At 39.3% G+C, this 18,215-nt stretch overlaps 1 protein-coding gene and 1 long non-coding RNA gene across 2 annotated transcripts; one reads left to right on the forward strand and one right to left on the reverse strand.

The window, feature by feature from the left end:
- Positions 1-1,745: 1,745 nt before the first annotated feature.
- Positions 1,746-5,709, forward strand: LOC140236208 (uncharacterized). The gene is made up of 2 exons (XR_011901764.1): positions 1,746-1,870; positions 2,465-5,709. It is a non-coding gene; the product is annotated as an uncharacterized lncRNA (long non-coding RNA).
- A 2,456-nt stretch (positions 5,710-8,165) lies between these two features.
- On the reverse strand, positions 8,166-17,275 carry LOC140236215 (sphingolipid delta(4)-desaturase DES1-like). The gene is made up of 5 exons (XM_072316184.1): positions 17,158-17,275; positions 14,018-14,340; positions 13,358-13,492; positions 12,587-12,871; positions 8,166-11,128 (listed from the first exon to the last, which is right to left on the reverse strand). The coding sequence occupies exons 1-5, from the start codon at positions 17,237-17,239 to the stop codon at positions 10,961-10,963; spliced, it is 993 nt and encodes a 330-aa protein (XP_072172285.1). The 5' UTR covers positions 17,240-17,275; the 3' UTR covers positions 8,166-10,960.
- Positions 17,276-18,215: the final 940 nt, after the last annotated feature.

Genomic DNA, 18,215 nt, shown 5'->3' on the forward strand with positions numbered 1-18,215 from the left:
CCAATTGTTTTACAGTATGCAATTCATCAAAAGTTATGCTTGGTCATATGACACATGAGTCTCATTGTAACATTCTGACTAGAGCCCATGATCATGTTTGTTGTTTAGATTTACTTGAGGAAAAAAAAATCACGAAAAAAATATCATTTCCAATTTTGTGTACTTGTAAGAGGATCACTGTGTTGTAGACGTTTGTATGTGCTCAATTGCGGTATTGGTTTGATGTCCAGTTATTAAAGAGTCTGATAGCCAAAAAAAGATGCGGCCGCCAAAATTTCGTGTTATTATGACGTGCGTACGAATAATCAAGTACCAGTAGCTTTGGATCTCTGAATTGCGACGCATTGAAATGCCCGATGTGAAACGCGTATGTTTTGGAGCAAAGGAAATAAGTGCAAAATTTCTCAAAACGTAACGGGCAAACTGAAGAATCGGTGTGTGCATTTACAGATGATTTTCTTGAAATTTCACCCTGTGCTATTATTACGTTTCTTTAACAAAAATTGGTGATTTATGTGCTCTATCTAGTTCAGTCCACTATCTAGTGGCTGTTACGATCTGTTCTTGAGTGTGCGCCGAAGCAGAACGTGACGATGCGTTGTGATCAGGAGAGGTGTGGAGTTGAGCGTGTGACGGATTAAATGTTCCCCTAATATCAATGTGGAGCAACTGGAAAGAATGATGCTCGGCAATAATCCACGAACAAAGCGTGAATTGTGTATGCTTTCAGCCCCAACGTCGTACCTGCTTAATGATAAATTGTATCTGAGATCTGAGCGATAATGCACGCCAAGATTTTAACGTACAAGTACATTAACTTGTGATACCTCAATCTGATCAACCTGAGCAAGACTGCATGATGTATTTTAACTCTTAGGCAGGTTAGTTGTTTTCCAGAAAATGTTCTCATGCTATACATCAGTGGATGTACCTACTTCGTTGACATTGAGTGTGAAAGTATGATCCAGAACTCTGCTAATCCATGATCAAAGGAGATTCGTTACCCGCTGCGATACTCCCGCGTTCCGTGAAACAGTTTCGATGCCGATGCGTAAGTATTGACTCTTCGCGTTCCGTAAGTCAACCTCAACTGTTGGTGCAGATAACTCGCTCGTCAATGTCCAATTGCATTTTCGCAACTCTTTGAGAAACGTTTAGTTGCCTCGACAATCTAATCTAGACACCGAATTGGCGCGATGCAACTCATGCTTACTCAATATTTCTGCTGCCACATGCTGTTTTTATGCCACCACCACAAAAGGGTGAACGAGGCATTATTACCAAAGAACTGAGTAGTTTTGCTGCAGGATTATTTTTGATTTCCATGTCAAAGATGAAATTCAGTGTGAACTGTCCCTTTTTCCTTGTGTGTGTCACATTAAAGCACCATACTGGTTTAGTAATTTTGTGAAAACAAAAATTTATTGCTAATGGTTCAAGCAAATGTAGTGTATTACAATATTCCTGGAGAAAGTCAATGAAATATATTCTGTGTGTTTTGGCAACTTGTTTTGTCTAGTTTGATTGAAATTAGCAAGCAGCATTTTCACATGTTTCCCTATAGATCGGAGGCGGCACACCAGTCCGCACCTAATCACCATGCATGGGACAACTATGGGGACTATTCAAACAGTTCCTACCAGTCGGGAGGCAGCCCTCGCCAATCTACCTACCGGCGCCAGGATACTTTCAAAGCCAGGAGGGTGCCCACTCTCACCCAGGTGACCATCAAATCGGAGATATAAAGCGCCGTGTCCGTCGGTCATCGGCGCAAGCTCTTGGGTGCCACCTGTGTTGGATTAGAAGCAACATCAACTACCTTGTCGAGGTCGCAACCCAAGGGTGTGGATCAACAGTACTTACTGCTCAGGTTGGTTATCGTTGAATTGGGGGGGGGGGGGGATGTAGAGCAGTGTATGACCTGGGCCCCATTTCATAAAAGATGTTAGGATGGCAACTCTTGCTGGAATGGCAACTTCCCACAGCAATGGCAAATCAGGAAGTTGGATTCTTCTTGTTACCATGACAACTGCCATTCCAGCAAGAGTTGTTATCAACTTTTATTCCTGGTTGTGAATGCCCACAAAATTTTTAGCCTTGCACATGTAGGGGAAGAACATGAATGGAAGCAGTGGACCCAAGATGTAAAGCATTGTGTTTTTGGTGCATGATGATTTTGATGGTTTATGGAAAATCTGTACTTAAAATCATGAATAAACAGCACATCTCCAGTCCAAGTCATTCTGTTGATTTCAGAACTATGCAATTATGCCATCATGAATCAAATTTGTGTTATTGACTTTTGCAGTAAAAGGGCTTACATATATGCCAAGAGTTAAACGACTGAAAATTGCTCTTTGTGAGTTTTGAGGAGGTACTGCTACACTTGTTCATCATACAGTAGCATGACGTGTGATTTGACATTAGCAGCCCAATGTATGTGTGTTCTTATCTCAATTTGCAGAATACAACTCTGACAAACATGAAGTGCCCTGATTTGTCATCTCAAGTCTCGAATATGAGGTGTGTCATCAATTGCTGGACGGTCAGATTCCATGCCGCTGGACTCCCCAAGTGCACCTTGACCTGATGACCGCTCCTGTGCCATGCCCTCCAGTGCAGGGAAGTGGAGGGGGGAGTGTTGTCACATACGCGTTCCGTGATTGTTTGAACAAGAGCCTGCAAATAGGACAGTGACCTCATTGAAGGGATCGTGACTTGCATGAGGAGTGTGCACCCCGAGACTTGTTTGAGTTGGAGAAATATGAAGTGGACTCCTGACTTTAGGGTGACGTGATCAGAACAACCACTTTGTCGCCAACATGGCTGCATAGCTGTGTATCAGTCACGAAACTGAAATTTGCGCCTGAATGAAACATGCTGCCTCACCAGGTGTGAAGGCTGTTTGACTCTGCCCATGGAATGAGACAGTAATGAACCCTGATGAACTTGAAATATGTGTCACTAGTTTTTTAGATCACAGTATTTTGGACAATTGATTGTGTGATATGATGTCACTGGGATATCTCTATAACTTTTGTGAAACACTTGCCTGTTTATGTACAAAACTCTCAAGTATAGTCCAACCTCTGTTATCCAGCCATGTCGGGACTGACGCCTGTCTGGAAAGGCAATTTGGCTGGATATGGGAGAAACAACGAGTACAAGTAGGCTGCCAACCCAGTAGTAGCTACATAGGTAGTGTATACCGTAACAGAATTGTAATTTATGCTCGTGTACTTCAAATCATAGTCATGAAATTGAAACATCTTACTCTAAAATTCATCACATGTTTCTGTAGGGTATATCATAAGTAAATTCTGTGAGTTTTCTAGGAGTATTAATTGTGTTTGAAATCACTTCCTTTCTGGCCTTCACTGCTTGGAGGCGTCCGGAAAATAGAGCGAAGTCTGGATAAGAGAGAGCTGGATAATATAGGTTGGACTGTACACAGCATTGACTAGCCAAACTCTGGCCCAAAAGAAGTCGAGGCTTGAACTGTTTCTTTTTCCCTTCCCTCTGTCTTTCTTTGTTTGCCATTGATGGCATGGAGCTAGGGTTGATCTTAGATACATGTTTGCATCAGACCAAATTGGATTCCAGTCGGATTGGTTGGTTGGTCTGAGCAACGCCTTTTGACGTATACCTGGTCCAAGCACCTAAGATACCCAGATATGTCAAATCCGTGAGCGTTGTATCTTTTCTTGCTCTCCTGTGCTTTTTTTTTCTCCACACGAAACATTATGATTGCTACAATTCTCTCTCCTTGAAAAGATGAAAGCTGTGGATCATGGCAGATTGTCAGCTTGTACTAGTTCAGCTGTGGTACATGTATAACAAATATGCCCTCCTTATATGTGTGTGGTATGTGTTCTCGTGTTTCATTCAACTCTCATGCTGCTTGTGATTCTCTTTCTTTACCATCTTTTAGGTAGTTGCTTGTTGCAATACCTCAATGACACTATACAAGCAACACCTCAATGACACTATTACACATCTGTAGCCCAAGTTTGGTGTTGCTGTTATCGAATACATGTGCAATGTCTACAGACTGTGGTTGACTGGTCATTCAGTCATTGCTTGCAAGCGCCGGTCAGCTACTTGGGTTTTACGTCCCAGACATTGAATATTCCTTTTAAAGTTACTCGACTGTGATGCTGTGACCTCAAAGCAGGCGGCACAGCAGAAGTGTGTAGAGGCAACTTTGGTTGCCTTGGAGAGATATTTGAATCAAGTGGAAGGAATTCTACCTCGTTAAAAGCAAAATGCTTGGTAGATAAATAGCATCAGACCGATCAGACGATTTATTGCAAGATAAAGTTGTCTCTGTGTACTTGCTGTGTGACAAACTTGTTTTGCACAGTCTGTAGTAGGAAGGCATGCACAACTGCACATTGAGAGCTCTTTGCAGCCAAGAATGAAGGGCACACACCAGTACATATAAGCGGGACTATTCTAATAAGATTAAAATGCTTTTCACTTCACTCTCTGACAATGAACTTTCTAACAAGCTGTTTCCTTTCTGCAACATACCTGGTTAATGTTAATATTGATGCAGAGTAGATTGTACATCTATGCAGTGGGCTGAAATTATTTCGGAGTTGTATTAAGTTTTTGTATTTTTTCAAGGAAACAGAGTTAGCCAAACTGTTCTGTTCTGTAAGCAAGCATTCATTGTTATAATGTTTTCCCATCAGAAGCAAGCATAAAGGGATTATGAATGAAGGGGGTTCGATTATTTATTTATTTTTTTTTTTGGTATGTTTTTGAAAGTTGTTTGTAAAGTTATGTCCAGTTTTTTCTCTTTTTTTTTTCATATAGTGTTATAGAACCATTTTGGAGAAAGGTCACTTTAAAACTGAATCTTCAAAACATTGCCAGAATTCCACATTCCAAATGATATCTTCTTGTGTGCCATATTATTTTTTTTTTTAAATTGTATTACTGTATATTGTGTAGAGAGGAGATAAATGGTTAGGTTTTCACTTTTAGTTCAAAATTGCAAATAAAAGCTTATGAGAATTTTTTGAATGGGATGGGGGAAGGATAACAGTATTCTGCTTCCATCTGTTCATTGAAATAGTAAATGCTATGAACTTATTATTGGACAGTTGATGTTTTTTTTTTTTCTCTCTCTCTCTTTCTCTCTCCCTTGATGGTGTTGTCTGATATTGAAGTTCTGAACAAGAAAGGGGTACAGGTTCGGTCCCTTTGATGTAAAATTAGTTGTTTAAAAGTGCTTTAGGCACAGTGCTGCAGTAGAAAAGTGCCGTGTGGAAAATTGCCATATTATTTATGTTCTCTTTGAAGCACTGGTATGTCACACCACATCGTGCCCATCAATTAGTAGTTCAGATTAGTGGTTTTTGCCCTAGCGAAGCACATTGTGCAATCATGTGGTAAAGATTTTTTTACTGGTACGCTGCAGTCACACCGTGGAGATTTTGTGTGCATGTATTCTGCCAACTGTGGCAAACCTTGAAAGCTACCATATAATATGTGTGTGTGTGTTATCCTGTACGTTTTATATGCATATATATTTTTTTCACTGTCGTCAGTCTCTTTGAATGCAAGTAAGCATCTTTTGCTTTTTTTGTAATGAATTATTTTGATTCCCTCTTGTAATCATGCTATTAGAATGAGAGGTATTACCAAGGCAAAGCCTTCCACAGGTCTGTGGGATATGAAAAGTTGATTAAATTATGCCCTTTGTGAACTGGACAAAGATATCCCAGAGTCTGGCTGGAGATTGATTAATGCTTTAACAGTATGAAAATAGATTTGAGATTAGTTGTACAATGCAACATTATTATGGTTCAGTGATTAACAAAAAGAAACAAAAAAAGAATGTATTTATGTGAGTGAGGTTTTTGTAAAAATTAGGTCACAGTGTACCTTTCTTGTGTACTTGCATACAGGATATGTTATGTGATGGCCTGTCTTATGTGATAGTGGAATAAAAACAATTTTGCCACATTTACATTTATTTGTACATATATTTATTTATTTTTTATTTGGGGTGATACATTCATGAAGCTATGCAGGGTCTGCTTTGACATTGGAGTGTTCGTGTTCTGTGCATGTTTCAGTAAATATCAGATTGATTTTCCTTTTGTGTGTTAAGCTGGCTTTAAAGGGATCGTATAGTTTTGTTTGAGACGTAACTTCAAGTTTCTAACATTTTTGGGTGAGATAATGAGAAACTTCATATGGAATATGAAAGAGCATGTAATTCCAAGGGGAATTCAACTTTTATTTGATAAGAATTGGTTTTGAAATGGCCGAGATACCCGAAACAGAGCAATCCTAATAAAAGGCGGGACCCACCTTTTATTACGATCGCTTTGTTTTACTTTGTTTCTGGATATCTCAGCCATTCCAAAACCGATTTTCATCAAATAAACTTTGAATTCCTCTAAGACTGGTATGCTCTGTACTATTTCACAAGTGGCTTCTTGATATCTTGCAAAAGGTTAAAAGCCCAATCCTCATCTCCACCAATACTATACCATCCCTTTAATCAGTGAAGTAAAAGCAGACAAAAAGAAGAGCAAGTCTCATCAAAATTTGACACCAGCAGAGTTATGGAATTCTTCATGTCTTGTTTTCACCCAGTAGTTATGGTAATGACCAACCATTTGTGAATCAGATGAGGTGATGTCATGGCTTGGCAAGTCTCTTCCCCCTTTTCCCCTTTTGACATACAGAAACATTTTTTGTTATTTCTGTTACAATGAGCTAGCAGTGGTGGCGAAAGAAACAGGATGTTGGAGTTTCTTCTGCGTGGTTGTTGAAGGTTGCAAAACGTATGTCATGTAATCATGGGAACCAAAGCAGGAAACAAGATACATGTATTAAGGTTGTGAAAAAGAACATTGCATACTATGACACATCTACGGTTAAACTGAAATGTGTGAATTTAAGTGTCTTCAAAAAAATAAAGGAGATAGATTATAGATCATCACATGCAGGAGTCCTTATGTTATTTACTAGGGGATCCAGTTATGAAAGGGTTATTGGATCTGGCTAATTTACAGTGCATTCCCGTTATAACGAACACGGTTATGAGGAAATGTTGGTTACAACGAAGTGAAACTTCAGGCTGCAACATCATCCGCTCTTTTTTTTTTTTGCATATTTGTTCGGTTATAATGAAATTTCAATATAACGAAAGAAAATTGCTGGTCCCGAGTACTTTCTTATAATGGGAGTCCACTGGACCTCGTACAGACCCTGTTGTGTCTGTGTGCTCGGAACACACCCACAAATTTACACTGAATGAACATACATGTACAGTATTCATCTATTGTAGGGTTACTAACATCCTAAGTGTGATAAAATATTTAGTAACAAGAAAACAGAAAATGTGACGGGGAAGTGCAGAGAAGCCTTGAAAAAGAATAAATGTGTTTTTCAGAAATTGTTAGGCGTGCAGTGATAATGTACATGTAGAATAAGTACATGTATACGGAGTGTGGCTATTCTACAGGAGCCTGGAACTTAGAAGTTTGCTCTGCAGCTGAGAAAATTGTTGAGGTAGTTTGTGTGTTGGTGTGTGTACATTCAAGTGAGTGTGTGTGTGTGTGTGTGTGTGTGTGTGTGTGTCTGTCTGTCTGTCTTCTGTATGCACTTATCTAATCCATATCCAGAGATGGCAACTGTTACTTTATTTTTACGGTCTTAGCCAAAAATACTGCTGTTTTTGTGAATAATACCTTCATACTGTTTTTCAACAAATTGTATTGCTGAACATATCTATTGCAGGAAGGGTAAAAATACCATTTTTTACCAGAAATCAGCCTTTTCACCTCTCAGAATACAGCAAATCTGCTAAGGTTTGCATAGAATCCTTAAATTTCTATATCATCCTTTTACAAGACACCACTAGGCAAAGGACACAGTACAGTGCACTCCCATTATAACGAAATTCCTGTCACAACGAAGTAAAAATGCAGGCCGGATCATTATCTGCTCTATGTTTTTATATTGTTAATTTGTTTGGTTATAACGAAATTTCAATAATATAACAAAAGAAAACTGCCGGTCCCAAGGTCCTTATAATGGGAGTCTACTGTACATAAAATTTACATCCTGGTTGCTGGTTTTCTATCTGTTGACTATTTCTGACACAGACATGTGACAATACTCCACATTCACACCACAAATCCTTTGAAGACAAAATTTATTTTCAAACCATGAACCCTTAGTCCCACTTGATACTGCATTCAGTCAACAAATGATCATGAGGGGTTTGGCATGTATCTTGAGCAAATGCTACCGAGAGTTACTTAGACAAATAGAATAGATAATATTATTCCGATATCAATATATCTATCACATGTACTACCAAACCATGTTCATCACCAAATTATCAAAATATAGAGAAAAACTGCCATAATGATGGCACATACTGTATTTGTATACTGTATAAAAATCACAAAATGCACATCTCACACTTTTTATATACATAGGGATTTAGGACACACTTCATCTGACAGAAAAGTAATGCACCAATTCTGCACCTTCTCTGGTCAAACCCAGACAAAAGATCCTTGATATATACCTGCTCGATTTCTGTTTATTTGAATTTCATATTACCACCTTATGGATAGCTTCACAGATGTGATCTATTATGGAAATGCCCCAAAAAACAGCACAAGAAAAGAATGGAGTTGAAACCACCTAAAATGTGACAAAAAGAAGTACACAGAGATCCTACAAATACAATGAACATGTACTGGCATGGAAGAAGAGCAAGGAATGAATGCTACCCATCCTATTCATTCTAAAATGTAGTTAACCTCGCATAAATAAGGGCATGTACCTTCAATTAGCTAGCCTCTTTTTGTCCCTTGTAGACACCAAGCTGTTACTATGCACACAACAATGACCTTTATGTGAATACCTCTACCACTGTTACTGCTGTCTGTTTCTATAAAAATGATGGAGAAAAAACACAAAACAAACAAAAAACACCCCAAAAATAAAGTACCAGCTGTCAGAGCCATGGCAAAAACTTGTAGTAACCTAGCTCTTGCTATACACACTACAATGACTTTGTATCGTATGAGTGTAGAGTCTTAAATGCCTTTGGAATCTCCTTCAGAGCTAATGTCCTTAAAGAAAACACAATTTAATACATGACTGCCATAGAACTGAGTTGAGATTTTTCATTGGTGGTTTAAACACTCTAATCCACGAAAGGCAGGCACAAGAAGAGTGGAATCAAACTGAATCCCAAGTTGATATGTACGCTGGCATCTAAAATATCGGAATTGAGAGGCAAATGAATGAATGAAAGACAATTTCGCTTGCCCACACACATCGCATTACTCTGAATACAGACCACTTACAAATGAAAACATCCCTTTGATATAGGGCAAGTGACATTGACTTCACACTGACAGACATTGACAAGGAAACGGACTTTACTTTTTTTAACTCAAATTCAGTCTTGGGCATCAATAAGATGATTCCACTAACAGCCCACTTTCACCTCCCAAATAACCACTGGAGTGCAGAAATAGCAGTTCTTTAGATTTGTTTCAAATGTTATCTTGAGGCATTTCAATCACTATACAAATTATTTCTATCACAAGGACAGCATTGACATCACACTTCACAGATTCAGGTAATTCATTTTTATTTTTGTCTGTGTTTTGCTGCGCTTTGAATCAAATGGGCAGTCTTTGGTAAATCAAGAAGCACATGATGGTGCATGGCACCATTACAAGAATAAGAAAAAAGAGGGAAAAAATCCAGCAGAAACTCTCCAGTGGCAACATTTATGGCTTTTGAAGTAAGAGGGGCTGTGTATTCACAACTAACTCCACCGAACTACAGATGAGGTCTCTGGGGCCTGTTGCATAAAAAGTTTAAAGATATCAAACATAAAAATCAAACTTTTAAATACTTGATTCTGATTGGGTAAAAGCAATGTATGTTTGATATTAAACATAGCTTTCTCATGCAACAGGCCCCGGTTGCAATTCTCACAAAAAGAATCCCCATGTAAATAAAGAGTTTCAAAATTAATGATTGTGAGACAGCATTCATGCACTGGCCTCAACAATCTTGGCATATTGCAAGGCAGACAACTTTTATTATGCAGTTATCAAGAAACCAGAGAATTTTCCATGAGGAATTAGATATGTAAAGTGAGAAGTGTGCTGATGCAAGGAGCATGTACTTGTATTCTTGTGATGGTGTCTTGTATCATTCTACCACATCTCGAAAATGAGATATTGTGGCATGTGGCAGTATTCTCAATAGCCACGACTTTGGTGTCACTTGGTGCAGGCAACAATGTCCCAACCCCACCTTAGAATCTGGTGATTACAGTGTGATGATTGCCATTTACCATACTGTACACCATATATTTTGCATGTGCTTGTTTTCGTGAATTTTGCAAGTCAGGTGCTATTTGCGAATTTAAGAACATGTGAAAGTATCAACTCTGATCCCAAAATGAATGTGAGGTGTACGTGCACATGTATACAATACACGAACAAGGTGTGTAATAATACTAAACTCCATGATCGCAAATTCAACCAATCATGGAATTGTTAGGGAAGTCCTGATTCATGAAAACTTAGACTTGCTAAATATATAGCGTATACAGTAATTGCAGCTCATACTAGTGCCATTGTCAACAGATCACCACACAAATTACATAATTCGTAAAATACCTCTCTTCGATCATACAGTTCATTGATGAGTTTGGAATGATTTAGGGGGCGAGGTTTCCATAGCAGTGTCCCCTCCCCATCTTTCCCACTCATACAAATATATGACATCAAAATTAATAGTTAACACACATTCAGTACCATTATTGAATGATAGGCCAGTACAGGATACAGAGTTTAAATGAGGCAATGAGATGATGCAACTTCGAAGTGCATAAATCGTTCAGTTGCATGGAGTTAAGGTCAACTGGAGAGTGGAGTGAGGATGTCCAACATCAGTGAGGCATATCCCAGGGGTCAATCGATCGGGGGTCGATGGAGTTGGGCCGTTTGACACGGGCGTATGGGCCAATCTTCGGGCTCATGACAAAGTCCCAGACCACCTTGGCGAAGGACTCATGCGTCGGAAGAGGGTCGTAGTACTCAGGTGCAATCTTCCTGATCTGTGTGGAGATGGCACAGAAAGATAAACATCAGTACACACTGTCACTGTTGTCCGAAAAACCTCTCTGGCATAGTATCATTGGCTTACCAACATAACATCAATTACTGAATAATTTTCACCATAGATTGTTGTGCAGCCTATATTGTGACATAATAGCAAGCACTGTTTTTAGACAAGAAGTACACTCCCTCAAAGCATCTTTGTTTTCACCATCTGTTAGCTAACTTGACATGTCTTCAAAGATTTTTCTAACAAAATTTTGACATACGCCTTGCTGTAAGTCAGGGATCAAGAGATTATTATGGCATCGCTCTTTTCAAAATCAATGTGCACAAATGATGCATCACGCGTTACCCCGGGGTACCGTAGTACCCTGGGTTACCACGCTGTGTAGCGCCACCTCACGTCCACTTTAGGACAGCCACAGAGAAATGCATGCACTGTGTGTGCGTGTACATAGTCATTCCCATGCCACTGCATGTTATACTATGCGTGCATGGCACACTGTGCTACCAACAGCGTGTGCTTCAGTGCAGTGTAGTGGCTACCGCGCGTTAGCTCCAGCACCAAAATAATTTCCACTTTTTGGCAACCCTGGGTACAACCTTTTTTAAAATATAAATAATTCAACAAAATGGCTGATTTTTATTTGGTACCCCAGGATACCATTTATGTCATCAAATGTGCAAATCCATTGCACTTTATGGACATGCAAATCCATGTAATCTCTATGCCATGTACAGTGTGTGCTGTTGGTGTGTGTTGTGCAAATTTGCCTTTCTTAGTCACTGGCAGACAGATTTATCTCTTTGAGAAGCTGACAAGGGGATTAGCATGTATTTCCAAAGTCCACATGACACCACGCTAATCACTCTAGGCTGTCATGATTATGAGTGCATGCATGAAATTATGCACCTGTTACATACTATTTTGAGTTATCAGCCTTATGCATCTTGGAATCTCTGGTTGTTTATTGAAAGATGTAATTGACATCTAACAGATTCATATATGCAGCACATTCAATGTTTCTGCAAACGACTATGCAAATGACCAATTTCTTTCACAGAATATGAAACACTCATACATAGTACAGGAACCACTACAAATAAGTATCGTTTAGAATGACATGAAAGCAGAATTTATACAAATGTTAAATTCTATGTTTATGAAAAAAAAGAAAAAAGAGTTACTAGAGTACCAGTATTTGATGATCTGACACAAACCCTGGCACTAAAATATGCTTCTATACCATGCAGATCATTTAGAAGTTTACATTCAGGATTGGGGCTGGCTGGATTGGGTGGAGACATAGGGTCATGGTCAAGGGTTTGGGAAAGATTTTAAGGCACAGGGAGATACAATAAACGTGGAATGGGCCATGCAGAAACTGGAACAAAGTGAAAGAGGAATAAGTCTCTTTGGTATACATGTAAAAGCTTATGTATAGGACCCTCACCAGGGGCAGCTTGTAGCCCGGTATATTGGGGAAGTCGTGGTGCTCCATATGGTAGCCGACATTGAAGGCGATGTAATTGAATGGCCCGTAGTAGGAGTAGGTCTCGTGGCCCTCCTCGTACAGGTAGTGCTCCGAGATGAAGTGACCAGCCAGCGGGTGGAGGCCCATGGTCAGCACCGAGCCCAGGATGAGATAGATGTAGGCCTTGAGGCTGAAGAAGTAGATGATGGCGGCGTTGAAGACCAGCTGGACGACCAGGTTGATGACCTCTAGCTTGCTGGGAACCTGCAGAGACACGCAACCATGAAATTATGGTTTAAATGACAGTGGAAACATAGGCATCTTTTAAAAAACAACACATGACATACTTTCATGAGCACATACCAGAACTGCAATTCACTGGATGAACTACAAACTTGATTCAAAAATGGAAAAGAAAAATAAAACCACTGCGTTCTGAGCTCTGATCATGACAAAAATATGAAGAAGCACAAACGAACAAAAGGCTTTCTAGAGATGGTAATACAATATCTATGATGAACAGCATTTAAAAAAAAAAAGTATTGATTCCATTCTGTTAAACAATTTTTACTAACAAGATAGCATAAGATAGTAATGGTCTGACAGCTTGAGTAACAATGGTTGATGCCAACATAAAATGCACAAAGTTATAGTCCATAACATCCACAACAAACCAAAGAGACTATAAATTAGCAGAAAAATAAATGCGACCTGAAGAAAAAAAATTACAATGAGCATCTACAAGCTAACCTTTGGACGCTTCAGAAATGGCCTGAAGGCATAGAAGGCGGGTTGCAGCAGCATCCATATCGCCTTGGTGAAGGGTTTTCTGAACAAGATGCCTTCCCACTCAGATGGAATGTCCGGATCCAACGTGTCTTCACCCTGCATGACATCAATTATACACACAACAAAATGTCAGAAGAGCTAAACCAAGGCAACTTTGTGATTACTGCTTAGATAATTTGAGTCCACATATCATATCTTTCTACTTTAGACTGTATTAAAAGTTTTCTACCCATTCTTTGGAAAGAACAGGTAGCTTTAAATGGTTCAACTCCATACATCACATCTTGCTGTCTAGATCTACTGCAAGCATATCTGCAACATTGAAACTAAAAGTGATACAAAAAAAGGATTTTGCACAAGTTTGGGAACTACTACCAGAAATTTCTACATACCTGAAAAAGGATATCGTATGAGACATTATCAAACGGAATAAATGTAACACAACTGAGTAAATGTTGCAGATAACAGATCAAACAATCTTTCAATTTGTATTGTAAGAGTACCACTGTCGAGCAATACTGAATGTTTTCAGTAATATATCAAAATTAATTAATCACAGTTGATTAACTATAGTTACATGCATATTGTTGCCAGTGAAATAGCACTGTCAATACCTCATACCTGATACTTATGATGATCTTGATGATACCGCTTGAAAGATATCGAGACTGGTACGCCAATAACCAGATTACCAATGAAGCCGATGATTCTGTTCCACATCGGTTTTGCATGGCCATAGGCCAAGTTGTGGCCAACCTCATGCAGCGCCAGGGTCATGGAATGGTTGACCACTCCCCCAAAACAGTAGCCCACAATGGCGATGGTCATCCAGGACTCATTGCGAAGCAGGTACGCCGTGATGACTTGAACAAATACCATGGCCAACATGATGTTGGCAATGTTGGTATCATAACCCATCAGACGCTTAATCTCTGGATATTTTTCTGGAAGCAAAGAGTGAAAAACAATATTACTGTGCAAGAGAACATAAAAAAATTTGTATGAAAAATTTTGTACTTCTTGGGGTGAGATAATATGAAGCAATAATTGAGTATGGTCTAGAGTGCTTTCAATTTGAAAGATATGGAAAATGATGTATCAGGACCATTTACATATGCTTCAGTTTATAACACACCATATTCAGTGGGCAACTCATCAAGTGTACGTAAGACGTATCTTCCTTGGTAAATGACTGCTGTGCATTTTATATAACATTGACAAACACTTGTTGTTACTTCTAGAATTTTAGCAGCTCTTACGTAGGACTAGAAGCTCTTGATGGAAGGAGAGAAGGCAAGAAATGTACTGTACTTCACCAAAGCTAGATCATTTTGAAACATGGTGAATTATAATTCACTCCTATATTAGGTATAGAGTGCACAAAAATGCAGAGAGACAGAGAGACAGAGGCTGACAAACACACACACTGTCACACACATATTGCATTTCTTGATCTACTTCTTTCGACTTGCCATAATCATTGTAGACTCTACATCGATTTCTTAGCTCTGGTTGAAGCTAAGGATATCTCTCAGATTATTAGATGGCTAACTTGCTTTGGTTTCAAATTGTGCAGGCAACATATGTCATGATCGAAAATAAAATGTGTTTTCTAAGCAATGACAAGAAAGGCAACTTCGATATCAAAGCTTTCCACCAATAGATATAAATGCCTCAAATTTATGGGAGTGATTAAAAGGGGGTTACTGTAAAACAGGATATATTTGCGGCATGAAAATTTCACGAATTGGAGCCAGCGGCCTTTCTTGCAGCATGAAATTTCGCGACTTGCCACTGGCATCCAATGCATATTGTGTAGGTAAGAACTTTCACATGCATTTTAATTTCGTGAATGTTGCCGCTCACAAAATTAAAATGCACACGAACATTCCTCGTTTTACAGCGCCTAATCTTGAAGCTTAAGTTTAATTAGTAACAAAGCTCTAGTTGCTAGATTCCTAGCTAGGTATATTTCCTATGATATGAATGATTTTGCTTCGGTACAATTTCTTTAAACTCACTTGAGTTTTTTTATGTCACTATTTTGTCAATAAATTTTATGTGAACGTTTGACAATAAATAGAAAATCTAGGCCCTAAACTAAATCAAAACTCAGAATATCTACATCCACATGGATACAAAGTATCTTAGCGCTGAACGTCATCATATCTTGAATGGGTGGCATAATTGTACTTGATGCCCCCAGGGGACATCAGCGTTTTTACCTTAGGAATAGCATCCCTGTCGTCGCGATCTATTCATTCACAAACCTGAAATATTCATCCGCTTGTGATTCGGCAGATCTTGGAAGAAAAAAAGTTATGGGGGCACCAAGTGCAAGTAAATATAGAGAGACGAGCTCTAGCTATCAAGCTTACTGTAGAGATCCCTTGGGTTTTGCTTCCTCTGCGATCTCTCGCAACCCTCTCGCATGCTACAGCATGCACGAACTTGAGATATCTATCCGCGCGTGATATCGTATATCGCGGAAGAAAAAAAGTTATGGGGGCACCAAGTGCAAGTAAACATAGAGAGACGAGCTCTAGCTATCAAGCTTACTGTAGAGATCCCTTGGTTTTGCTTCCTGTGCAATCTCTCGCAACCCTCTCGCATGCTACAGCATGCACGAACTTGAGATATCTATCCGCGCGTGATACCGTATATCGCGGAAGAAAAAAGTTATGGGGGTACCAAGTGCAAGTAAATATAGAGAGACGAGCTCTAGCTATCAAGGTTAATTCGCTATCGATGTAAATGAAGGCTTGCACGGCTAGAACTAGAAAAAGAGGGGAAAACGGGGTTAGTAGAATACAAACTTCTGAATAAACGTTCTGAATTATGGGGATTGTTTGGGGGCACCAAGTGCAAGTAAATATAGAGAGACGAGCTTTAGCTATCAAGGTTAAATTAGGTATCGATGTGAATGAAGGGCCGCTAGAAATGTTTTTTTTACTTCGTCGGAACTGCTTTCACGCGTTTTTGGGGGCACCAAGTGCAAGTAAATATAGAGAGACGAGCTTTAGCTATCAAGCTTATTATTAATTCGCTATCGATGTAAATGAAGGCTTGCGCGGCTAGAACTAGAAAAAGAGGGGAAAACGGGGTTAGTGGATTACAAACTTCTGAATAATGGGGATTGTTTGGGGGCACCAAGTGCAAGTAAATATAGAGAGACAAGCTTTTAGCTATCAAGGTTAAATTAAGTGTAAATTTTTAGGTATCAATGTGAATGAAGGGCGGCTAGAAATGCCTTTTTACTTCACCGGAACTGCTTTCACGCGTTTTTGGGGGCACCAAGTGCAAGTAAATATAGAGAGACGAGCTTTAGCTCTCAAGCTTTGATAGCGAACGATGTGAGATTAGATACGGGGGACACCCCCGAACCCCCGTTCAACTGGAACTACTTTCACGGTCACACTAAACTACAAAAGAGCGCTACCGCTAGCAATCTCTCTCCCAACGACAGTACTGTAGCCGCTCCATCGTATTTCTAAACGTAAAAACGTTGATGTACCCTGGGGACATCAAGTACAATAATGCCAACGGGTTGTATACTGTGATATTATACTGGGCTATCTCGCACGAGCTGTAACCTGTTAGGCCATTTTGGCAATCATTTATCGAGACCATGACCAGCTGTACAAATTTCAAACACAAATTCGAATGGATGGGACTGTATAGATCTAAAATGGCACTGGAAGAAATTTCGGCTGCTGTGGAAAACGTCCTGCATAAGGTACTACTCTCAATTCCATACTTACTCAACATTTCTTTTCTTCTCGTAAAGTGTGGTTCGTCAGTATAAATCCAGGCAAAATCCGAGCGGGATACAGATGCCCCCATTTTGTCAAGTTTTGAGGGGGGAATTCTTCGCAGAATATCCTTTTCTTGACATACGTAATCTGCAGATCGCGTACGTGATGACTTTGTCTTGACCACGCCTAATGGTAGCAACCAGCACGAGTTCTTTCCATGTTCGAACGCACGTAGCTTAGAGTTATTCCATTTTTAATGGGTGATCATCTTGAAAATAAAGGAAATGAGGGTAGACTGATTTTTGCTAAATTTACATGTTTAAATAAGAAACAATCATTTACTTCTATGGAGTAATGAAACATAACGATATTCACAAAGATAATCGGCAAATCAAATTCTACAGATAGGAATGAGATATACTGCGTCACCCCTAAACAAAATAATCAAACAATCCAACTCATCCCATTGCGTAAAGGCGAAATTACGTCATTGTCAGCCAGGATCGTAATGACCTGCTGCAACTGCACAAGAAACTGAACATCGAGAAAGTTACAACCACTGAAATTCTGGCTGATAATATAAATGACGGTCTGTGGCCACCCCAAAATGTGTTGTTTTTTTTCTTTCTTTCTTTCAAAGTTACGATAGACCGACACGCCTTTCTTTTTTTCGATGAATAACATGACAGTAATCTCACCGATTTTTGAAAGACGTATACCCTTCTATTTTTTTTTCTTTTTGTCAAACAACAATTCTTTTCAACAAACGTGTGTGTTATAGATGATGTGCATGTACATATATATAAGTCGAGAAAAGTGTACATGAAGTTGACAAGCAATCACCACTCAGGCACTGAAGGCACATCAGTAGAGAGCTACAGTGCCTATAAAGAGAGTCCACAGAAAAACAAAAGAGAGCGGAATGGACGTCGGGGGGATCTTTCATAACTCTGCTCAGTGTGAAAGGGCTAGTTCCGTTATGCAACTGACAGTTTTGACTCCTGAAAATGACATTTCAAAAATATGTGAAGGTGTTGTGCATTTCACAATCATAAGCTGAGTTC

The sequence above is a fragment of the Diadema setosum genome, chromosome 1 (assembly GCF_964275005.1).
Source record: "Diadema setosum chromosome 1, eeDiaSeto1, whole genome shotgun sequence".
NCBI lineage: Eukaryota > Metazoa > Echinodermata > Echinoidea > Diadematoida > Diadematidae > Diadema > Diadema setosum.

What these genes read in the sequence shown, in the direction of transcription:
- LOC140236215 (XM_072316184.1), bottom strand. Translation starts at nt 17,239, where the DNA reads ATGGGGGCATCTGTATCCCGCTCGGATTTTGCCTGGATTTATACTGAC. An exon ending in GAGAAGAAAAGAAATGTTGA is followed by an intron (nt 14,341 to 17,157) that starts GTAAGTATGGAA and finishes CTTTGCTTCCAG; the next exon opens with AAAAATATCCAGAGATTAAG. An exon ending in CATTTCTGAAGCGTCCAAAG is followed by an intron (nt 12,872 to 13,357) that starts GTTAGCTTGTAG and finishes GTGTCTCTGCAG; the next exon opens with GTTCCCAGCAAGCTAGAGGT.